Genomic DNA, 10,686 nt, shown 5'->3' with positions numbered 1-10,686 from the left:
GGGGGCCGGGGGCGGCCACTGCACTCCAGTCTGGGTGACAGATTGAGACTCCAACTCAAAAAAAAAAAAAAAATAGGTATTTATTCTTACATGTTTAAACTTCAGTCGCCTTCAAAGTACTCTGTTGCAATACACCTATTGAGACACTTTTTCCACTACTCAAAACAGTTTTTGAACTGCTCAATTTTGATGCCTTTTAGTGCTTCTGCCGTTTTTTGCTTTGCCTCTTCCATATCAGTAAAATGTTTCTCTTTGAGGACTTTTCATCCAGGGAAACAAAAAAAAAAGTCACTCAGAGCAAGATCAGGTGAATAGAGAGGGTGAGGTATGAGGTTCGTGCCATTATTGGTCAAAAACCATTGAACATTCAGCATAGTATGGGCAGGTGTATTGTCATTGTGGAAGAACCAGTCATCTATTTGCCACAACTTGGGACATTTCTTCCACAAATCATGGAACAACTTTCTCAAAACTTCCAGATGAAAGTGACCATTTGATACAAAGAAACAAATTCTGAATGTACTGTAAACGGCCCTCCCTCCAAAAGATAATTCCATTTTTTGAGGCGGTCTCTCCTTGTAGGTAGGATTTTTTTTTTTTTACACTTAACTCTTTTTTTTTTTTGAATGGGAGTCTCACTCTGTCGCCCAGACTGGAGTGCAGTGGCCGCTCCCGGCCACCGCAGCCTCGACCTGCTGGGCTCTGGCGATCCTTCCGCCTCAGCCTTCCAAGTAGCCGGAATTACAGGCATGCGCTACCACGCCCAGCTGATTTTTTGATTTATTGTGGAGAGGAGGTCTCGCCAAGTTACCCAGGCGGGTCTCGAACCTGCGGGCCCAGGCAATCCACTCACCTCAGTCTCCCAGGGCGCGGGATTACAGGCTGAGCCACCAAGCTCGGCTCTCTTAACTCTTAACATTATATTTTTACTATATTGTAATGATAAAACTCTTTTTTTTCTTAGAATTATTTCTGTATTGCTGTTAAATTTATGAAACTTGAATAGGAAGGAGGGTAGTTTTTTCCCTCCTATTATGAGCTGTGGATTCACATTTTCTTTCCTATAATACACAAAACTATAAGAATTTATGTATTAAATACAGATAAATAAAGGAGATGATATAAGTCCTTTTTATAGTTAGGGAACTCTATATTAACTGGATTCAGATAACTAAAAATTTTAAATTGTCACCATTATAATATGGTACAAGATGTAGATGGATGTGAAAGTCATCAAATAGATCCTATAATGGAATTTTTTTCTCTTCTCTTACTAATAGATAAATAAATAAAAAAACATTCTGCTTGTTTGAAGAGAAAGAAGACAGAGACTTTAAATGTCATTAACAAGTATTACTTATTTGGATTCATACATTTTAGGAATCAGGCAAAATCTTGGACTCATTCCTGTGAGGGAACATAGTTGTGTATACAAATTTTTGAATATGATTTTATCCAGCCTCCTGGTGTTTGCTTCTTACAAAACTATTTTTATGATATTGTCTTAAATTTGTAAACTCTGATAGTAATTACTTCCAGATTGAAGAAATGACTGTTAGAAATTTTCTGAAGACATTTTAGGATTGATGCCTAGCCAGAATATTTCTTTTCCTATACATACATGGTATGCTATTGACAATTACCTTGTTTCTGAGAGTACCTATTGACCTGGTGTGTTGGCTACTGCCTCTCAAACTTTAGCTTGAGTGAGAATCACTGAAAATACTTGTTAAAGCAGATCCCTGGACTGTGCTGCTCTCAGTTTGTAAGGGTCCCAGAACTTTGCTTTTTTTGGTGGAGGGAGGGGACGGGTTTTGAGTCAGAGTGTCACTCTGTCGCCTAGACTAGAGTGCAGTGGCATGCTCATGGCCACCACAGCCTCAACCTGCTGGGCTCAGACAGTCCTTCCACCTCAGCTGGAACCACAGGTATGTACCACCATGCCTGGCTAATTTCTTGGTTTATTGTAGAGATGAGGTCTCGCCAAGTTTCCCAGGCTAGTCTCAAGCCCCTGGGCTCAAGCAATCCTCTCGCCTGGCCTCCCAAAGTGCTGGGATTACAGGTGTGAGCCACTGTGCTCAGCCACATTTTTAAATATAGTCCCCTGCCCACTTCTTATTTGCTGGGATATATGTTCCAAGACCCTTAGTGAATGCCTGAAAGAATGCCTGAAACTGTGGATAGTTTTGAGCTCTGTATATACCACACTATGTTTTATGTATATACCTGTGATAAAGTTTATAAATTAGGCACAGTAAGAGATTAAAATTGATTATTAAAAATAGAACAATTATAACTATATTATATTAAAAGTCATATGAATGTGGTCTCTCTCAAAGAATCTTATTGTACTATACCTTGGATAACTGAAACCACAGAAAGTCTAATCCTGGCTTTCTAGCACAAGAAAGCTTTACTTATTAAAATTAAAAGGTTATGTAACGCTATTGTCATTGGTAATGGTTTTCTTTTCGGTGCTCAGGGGAAGCATTTTAATGCATAAGTACAGCATTTATTTATTTATGAATGACAGTGTCTTGCTCTGTCACCCAGGCTGGAGTGCAGTGGTGGGAACCTCAACAATCCTTCCGCCTTAGCCTCCTGAGCAGTTGGCACTACAGGTGTGCCAGGCTAATTTTTAAACTTTTTTTGGAAATGAGAGTCTCACTTTGTTTCTCAAACTGATCTTGAACTCCTGGGCTCAATGATCCTCCTGCTTTTCTATGTGCTGGGATTATAGGCATGAGCTGCCATGCCCAACCAATATATATTTTTTAAACCTCTACTAGAAATCCTAGCTCAGTGGTACATGCTTCTAGTTCCAGCTGATCTAGTGACTGAGGTGGGAGAATTGCTTGAACTCAGGAGTTCATATCCAGTCAACATAGTGAGACCTTATCTCTTCAAAACAACAGCAAAACAAAAACTCCACCTCTACTAGTAATTCCAAAGTATTCTCTAAATGTTTAAATTTACAGATGGTGAAAAGTGACATTTAGCTCAAGTACTGTTTACTTCCTAGGCCATTTGGATTTTATCTCCCTGCCCCCAACAAGCATTTTAAGATTGGAAAGTGATAAAAATATTATTATTGATAACTATTATAACAAAAATATATTATTAGTAAGAATTTACAATTGTTTTCAACTCTCAATAGAAAAAATTTAATTTGATGTTCTTTACATTAAAAAAATTTTTTTTGAGTATTTCCTTTTTTAATGTATAATACCAGGGTTCAGTACTGATCATCTAAGAGTATGCTTAGGGAAATAGTGTCATTAAAAGCCAGATGTGGTGACGTGAACCTGTATTCCCAGCTCTTAAAGAGGCTGTGATGGGTGGATCACTTGCGCCTAGGAGATCAAGGCTGCAGTGAGCTATGATCGTGCCACTGCACTCTAGTCTAGCTGACAGAGCGAGACCTCATCTCTGAAGAAAAAAAAGAAATAGTGTCATCAGAATATAAATAGGTCAAATGGAATGTAATATAAAATGTTAAATAGAGATGACTAGCATCTTTTACTACTTACATCATGATCTGTTAAAAACTAGAAATTTAAATATAGACTTGAGATATAGTTATAAATTAATATGACTTACTATTTAATACAATTATTAAAATCTCTTTTGCCTCTTCAGCTTTCATAGTAACCGTCCAAGTAAAAGGTTTTGTATTTTTAAGAAGCACTCAGAAAATCTCAGGTAAGTAGTTTATCCTTTTTTATTCTTTCTATTGAAAAATTGTGAGTTAAATTTTTTTGTGCATAACAGCTTTGTTGAGATATAATTCACATACTATATAATTTATGCATTTAATAGGTTTTAGTATATCCATAGAGTCATGCAGCAATCACCACAGTTAATGTTAATACATTTTATCATCACTTCAAAAATAACCTGTACCCATTATTGGTCATTGCCATTTCTCTCCAACTCTCCCCATCCCCAGGCAACCATTATCTAATGTCTATCTGTATAGATTTACCCATTCTGGGCATGTCATAAAAATGTAATGGTATACTATGTGGTCCTTTGTGACTGACTTCTTTCATTTAGTGTAATATTTTCTTTTCTTTCTTTTTTTTTTGAGTTGGAGTCTCACTCTGTTGCCCAGGCTGGAGTGCAGTGGCACACTCACAGCCGCCTCAGTGTTGACCTGCTGGGCTCCTTCCAGGTAGCTGGAACTACAGGCACGTGCTACCACGCCCGGCTAATTTTTGTTTATTGTAGAGAAGATGTATCGCCAAGTTGCCTGGGCTGGTCTTGAACTCTCGAGCCTGTGGGCTTAGGCAAGTCACCCACCCTTGGCCTCCCAAAATGCTGGGATTACAGGCGGAGCCACCAAGCCTGGCCTAATAATATTTTCAAAGTTCATCCATGTTGTAGTTTGTATCAATGGTTTATTTTTAAAAATTTGCTCAGTAATATTTCATTGTGTCGTTAAACCATAGTTTACCCACTTAAGTTGTTTTTATTTTGAGGCCATTATGAATAATACTGCTATTATGAACATTTGTGTACAAGTTTTTATTGGGGCATTAAAAAAAATTCTCTTTAATATATGCTTAGGATTGGAATTACTGGGTTGTATAGTAACTCTATGTTGGGCCGTTAAGGAGCTGGCAGAAGTAGCTTCACTATTTTACTCATACCAGCCCTGTATGAGTTTTTCAATTTATCCACATCTTTGCCAGTACTTACTGTTATCTCTTTTTGATTATAGCTATCCTAGTGAGTATGAAGAGGTATTTCATGTGGTTTGCTATAACTTTTTCTTAACCTGATATGGGGTACCTAATTTGAAAATTTTAAATGATTGCTACCGGATATTACAGAGTTCTGTTCATTCTATCCTTAGACCAGAGGTATGACCAATCATTGTTCTCTTGCTAAATTTATTTCAGTGGACCCTTGGTGTCAAGATGAAACCTTCATATATTTGCATTGTTAAATGAGAATAAAAATAAGGCTGTCCAACAGTGTTTGACTATTAAAAAGATATCTGAGCTATTTAGTAAAGTGTTAACACTTTTTAAGTTTTGTAGTAAATATAGCCACTGGAATTCTTGAAAGCAGTATATATAGTCTTTATAATTCTATTTTCTTCTTTTTAAAAGAAAGAGAATGTACAACTTGGTTACTAAACAGAACAAACTATTGATGAGTTTTTCTAAAGGCATTGATAGTTAGCTTTGGTTATAACACACGCTTATCTCAGAATCCACTGAGCACCATTGCTTCATGTTCTTCTGATTTCTTTGGGTTTCGTCTTTGTTTATGTTGTTATTACTCCTTGAAATGTTAATGTCTTTGTTCTACCAAACTAGTCTGCAGAGATAAGTTTAGCCAATACTTATTTTGATACTTTAGGTTAGTGAAAAAGGTGGAAGAGGGAATACCTCTCAGAATCTTTGTGTTTATCATTCTGTATGCCTAGTTTGCTTTTCCCCAGATATTGTATAGTTAGCTCATTTATCTCCTTCAGGCCTCTACTCTGAGTAAGGCTTTCCTTGACTTTTATATTTAAAATTCTATCCTCTTCTGTGTTTTATCCCATCATTCTCTATCTTCTTTTTGTGCTTTATTTTTCTCTAGATCATCTGACATACTGTATATTTTACTTTTTTTTATTGTCCATTCTCTCACTACATTATGTGTGATTTGTCTTTGCCTAGCACATAGAAGTCACTCAGTAAATATTTGTTAGATAAATTAATGTATATGTTGAAATGATGTATGTGGACAATAGGACCTACCTATGATCTTGGGCCAGTAGCTCACAGGGAAAGATAAATTTGATTCAGCTTTAAAAATGTGTTAGTATTACTTTGAAAAGATTTACTGAATCTGGAGAAATAATTAAGCAGTCTTAAATGTTGCCTTTACTGAAAACTTTAATAAGAATAAATAGGGTTTTATTACATTATAAAAATGAGATTTTAATTTGATTTTTACCTCACTGTTGTCAAACTCAGTTGTGTTTTTGATTTTTAAATGAATTTCCTGATTTTAAAGAACTGGGGTGTTTTTCTCTCAACTTTGGTGAGTGTCAAATTGAAAATTGGTCTATTTCTGTGAATGGAACTTTGCATATTTATAATTCTGTACAATAATGATGTATGTAATTACTCTTATTGAAATGGAATATTCATTCTATAGCTATTTATTATGTATCTATCATGTGTATAATGTAGCAGATGCTGTAAAGATTACAGTGATGAAGCAGTGTTGGAACCAACCTTTAGGAAATGCACAGTTTTTTGGGGGTGGGAGTCAAGGTATGAACATAACTGTGAATTTTAATAAGTGCAATGAGAGTTATTTCAGAGAGGAGAAAGATTACTTGGAGTGATCTATAGGTGTTAGGTATATTTGGCTTTAAAGGATGGCTATTGTCTCTGCTTGTAGAAAAGGCACAGGGGGCATTTCAGTTGAACAGACTAAATCTTTTTTCAGCAGTTTCATTTAGAATTCAAATTATTTTGAACAACTTAGCATCATTTATACATTTAATATATTTGATTTTCTTTTAAACAGCACTTCAAATTCTTGACCCAACAAACTCCTAAGTGCTTAACTTTTATAAACGTAAGAAATTAAAAATATTGTAACTTTCCAAGTTCTCCAAAGCATTTCAGTATGTTATAGGTTTAATAATCTTTTAAAATACTCAACTAAAAATCACAAACTTAAATGCATTTTAAATTTGAGTATTAGCCGGGAGCGGTGGCAAGAAGATTGCCTGAGCAATCCTGTCTGGACAACATGGCAAGACCTCATCTCTACAATAAATCAGAAAAATTAGCTGGGAATGGTGGTGCATGCCTGTAGTTCCAGCTACTTGGAAGACTGAGGCAGAAGGATCACCTGAGCCCAGCAGGCTGAGACTGCTGTGACCGTGAGTGTGGCACTGCACTCCATCCTGGGCGACAGAGTGAGACTCCAACTTTAAAAAAAAAAAAAGAATATTAACATATCTTATGCCAATTTTATTTGAATACTTCAAATAGCAAGTGTTACACAGTTTGATCCAATGAGTATAAATCATTACTGTACTCAACAAAAGTATTGTTGATTATGGGAATTGTTTCCCAAACTCTTTGAGAATTTATAATCATTGTGTATTTCATTTAAGAACTGCGATAATCAGTGAAATTTTGTTAAAGAGAATGAATAGTTTAGGCCCCGGCAGGTAGGCACAATGCTGGGACGATGAGGACCTCAAGCTTCGTGATTTCAATCTCTTATTGACTACTTTAGTTATTTCAGTGTTAAATGAGAATAATGTCAACCTTGAATGGTTATAGTGAGAATCAAATGAAATAATATATGGGAAAACCCTTTACACATAGCATGCAGTTGATGGCGGCTATAACATGATCTATTTTTAAAGCCTTTACATCTTTTTTCTAATTTTATCGTCAACTACATAAAACACTAGAGTGTAAACACTATCAGAGCACAGACTGTATTATTTTTTGTTCACCATTATATTCACCATACCTAGTAGAACAGTATATATAAAAACAACTTCAGGAAAGATCTGTTGATGAATGAATGCTCACTTTGCAAACAGATGGGCAAATAGAATGTGACTTGCCGAAGTTAAACAAATTGTTTGTGGGCCCAAGACTGGCTATAGGTCTTTTGACTCCTAATGTCTGTCAATTGGTATGACAGGTAGAAGTTTCTAAAATAAATACTTTTTGTAAATATATGGTAGTATAATTTGGACATAGCTATGTCATTTTCTAGAGAATCTTTTTAGTTATATTAAACTTATATAACAAAAATGGGAAGTTAGAGTTATGACACAAAAAGAAAATCTTTGGAAAAATAATCATTGAACTTGGATGTGAATTTTTATAAAATTTAAAAACCTTTTATGCTATTTCCTTTTTTTTTTTTTTTTTTATTAGGGGCATTAATCTAGTGTGCCTTAATTGTGATTTCCTAGCTGATGTTTCTGGCTTAGATAATATGGCTACACACTTAAGTCAACATGAAACTCATACTTGCCAAATTGTAGTAGAAAAAGGTACGTATATATAACTCTGCTATTTTGGATTTTTTATATTCTAGTATTTTTGGTCGGCCACAATATGGGCTTTTTACTAAATCGTTATTCTCACTCATCATATTTCATATGCTGTTGTAAATGTAAAACTTTTCTTCTGATTTCAGTTTCTGTTTGTATCTCAACTTCTGAACATCATTCTGAGTAAGTTTAATTTTTATTCAGTGCATTTTACTTTGATGGATTTTAGCATTATTGCATTTTTAGAAATGAAAAGTATTAAAGTATTTTGTTGTCTTTTTTTTTAAGCTGCTTGTTGAAATAGGTTCCTGCTCTATGGAGCTCGTGACCTGGTGCAAGACAAGTTGGAATTTCCTAAGTTCAAAGTTCTGAGATGTTTTCTTACACAAAGGCAGTTAAGCAGCCAAGTTTATGACACTTGCTCTTGTTATTCAGCTCTTTTCAGCTTTCAAATGGGACTAGATTTTTATTCCACCTTATCTTTGTGTCAGGTTGACACATCCTAACATATATTTTTCTCCAGTTGGCATTCTCTAAAAATAACTTTTGTTGCTATGGTCTTTTCTTGAAATAATTTGTGTTTTTCTCTGCTATACTTGCTTTCAGAACAATATATTCCAAATGATATGGCTGTTTGTCTGTCTGTTTTGTCTGCTTTCTTAATTTCTTATAAGTCTTAAGTTTTTAGGCTAGATAATTGTCTTTTTCCTCATTCGTTTTCTGTCATTGTGCTATTTTTCTTATTTTTCAGATGCAGAAGCAGCCCAGAGATTTCAAAAAATGTCCAGGGTATACCTGGACAGTGTCCCCCTTCGATGGACACAACTGATGCCTGTTCTCTCTTTCCAAGGAATGTGAATAATTTGACTGTGGGGCCTGCTCTAGGTTGTGGCCTCAAGAAATCCGATCTTGGGGAGACTCCCTTCCTACATGACTGGCCTCCCACAAGGCTAATGCTGATTTGGCCAGAGATAGCTTCAAGGCCTACCAAATTGAGCACAATTCCCACTGGGGGCTTTGGCTCATGATCTTAAGCGTAAGAGCCAATTATCACCAAGGAAAGCCCGTTAAATCGACGCTTCAACATCCAGGTTGAAGTTTAGTTATTTTGTCTGCTGCCCTTAAATCCTTCTCTAGTATGAATGCAGTCCAAGGAATATAAAAACTCTGGTTGTTAGGAAACTGGCTACTTTCATATCCTTGGAACAACAGGTCTCTATAATTATGTTCCAAAACTGCAGTCATTTTTACTGACATTTAAAATTTATTAGCTAGTACTAACTCTATAATTTTATCAATAATACCAATTCTGAGAGTTTGATTTTTAAAAATTTTAGTAGCTTGACTTTGTGTTCTCCAAATTTACTGATGTCTATTTTATGATGTCTATTTTTTAATTTTTTTCTTTAAAATTTGTTTAGTGTTGCTCTGTCTTGTTAAGAACTCCAAGAGATTCTCTAGAATTCTCTACAAATTTTGTATTGCTGCCTTTTGTTTGTAGCTTTTTAATTTGGTTGTTATTCAGACCATTAGTCATTATTATTCTCTGTCCTAGGGTTATTATCATTATTATCTTAATTGTGAGTTCAAAGGTGTAAAGAATTGGCAAAGCTTTTTGCAGACCTTAAAAACAAATTTTAAAGTTACATATTTGTACATCTAATGTATGATAACTACTTAGCCATTAATATAGTTGCGTTGGTTAAAGATAACATGTTAGAAAACATATATATAGTAACCAATAATGCATGTATTCCTTTCCTATATATGTTTTAAATTTGGCATTTGTTTGTTTTGGTTACATTGAATATAAATCCAAACAATTTTGATACTATTAGTTCCTTTTAATAAAAAATATAATGTTTAAGTGCCTCAGGAATTATTTGCTAATGAATAAAAACTGTAGATTTTGTCCTATAAATAGAAGTATTGCTTAAATTCTTACATGGAAGCCTTGTTACTTGGCCTGCAGACTGAGAGCTGTATCTACTTTGTACACCTTGCATTTTTTCTTACAGCACAACTTAAGAGATTATACTATACTAATCTCTTAAATTTTAAAGACTAGCAAAATGCCTTTTGTGATCTTAGTAGCCATCAGGATAGGCAGACTCTGAAATTATGATTCAGTTGTGGATTTTTATTCTAAAATCAGAACTTCATTGTATTTTGAAGCAGATTTAAAGCCAGTTTAGATGATTACTTATTATGTAATGTGTTCCTTGCAATTAATAGTCAAAAAAGTCGACTCTATTCATTTTAAATATTCAAACTAATTTATATTGTAAATGAAAGATTTTCCAAAATCTCCAAAAGTGACTTGTTTCTTAGTAGTGGACTTAGTGATATACTAGTCTTTTTTGCTTGTCTCTCTCTAGGAAGTTTTATCATCTGCCCAGAAACAATAACTTCTTTCCCTTTTAAACATTAGTTCTCTATTCATTTACTGATACTCACTTTACCTTGGTCATTGTTCAAATATAATATAAACTACATTCTTCATATAGCCATGTAGGAATTCAATCAGCCCTCCATTTCCTTGGATTTCATATCAGTGAATTTAGCCAACCCTGGATTGAAAATATTTTGGGGAAAAAACCAATACAACAGTAAAAAATATACAAATAAAAATAATATAGTATAACAAC

The 10,686-nt window shown here is 34.7% G+C and overlaps 1 protein-coding gene across 4 annotated transcripts in view; it reads left to right on the top strand.

Annotated features, from left to right (window-relative positions):
* Positions 1–10,686, top strand: part of ZNF280D (zinc finger protein 280D) — a 111,198-nt gene that overhangs the window by 74,945 nt on the left and 25,567 nt on the right. For all 4 annotated transcript variants that reach the window (XM_008073166.2, XM_021718239.1, XM_008073296.2 and 1 more), the window contains 3 exons: positions 3,640–3,702; positions 7,920–8,038; positions 8,185–8,221. In XM_008073166.2, coding sequence (XP_008071357.1) covers positions 3,640–3,702; positions 7,920–8,038; positions 8,185–8,221 — 219 coding nt within the window. The remainder of the gene's footprint in view (positions 1–3,639; positions 3,703–7,919; positions 8,039–8,184; positions 8,222–10,686) is intronic.

This window comes from Carlito syrichta, unplaced genomic scaffold, assembly GCF_000164805.1.
Source record: "Carlito syrichta isolate Samal-C Ts95f unplaced genomic scaffold, Tarsius_syrichta-2.0.1 Scaffold35222, whole genome shotgun sequence".
Classification (NCBI taxonomy): Eukaryota; Metazoa; Chordata; class Mammalia; order Primates; family Tarsiidae; genus Carlito; species Carlito syrichta.
Note: the sequence above shows the minus strand (reverse complement) of the source record. Positions and strands in the feature narration are given on the sequence as shown.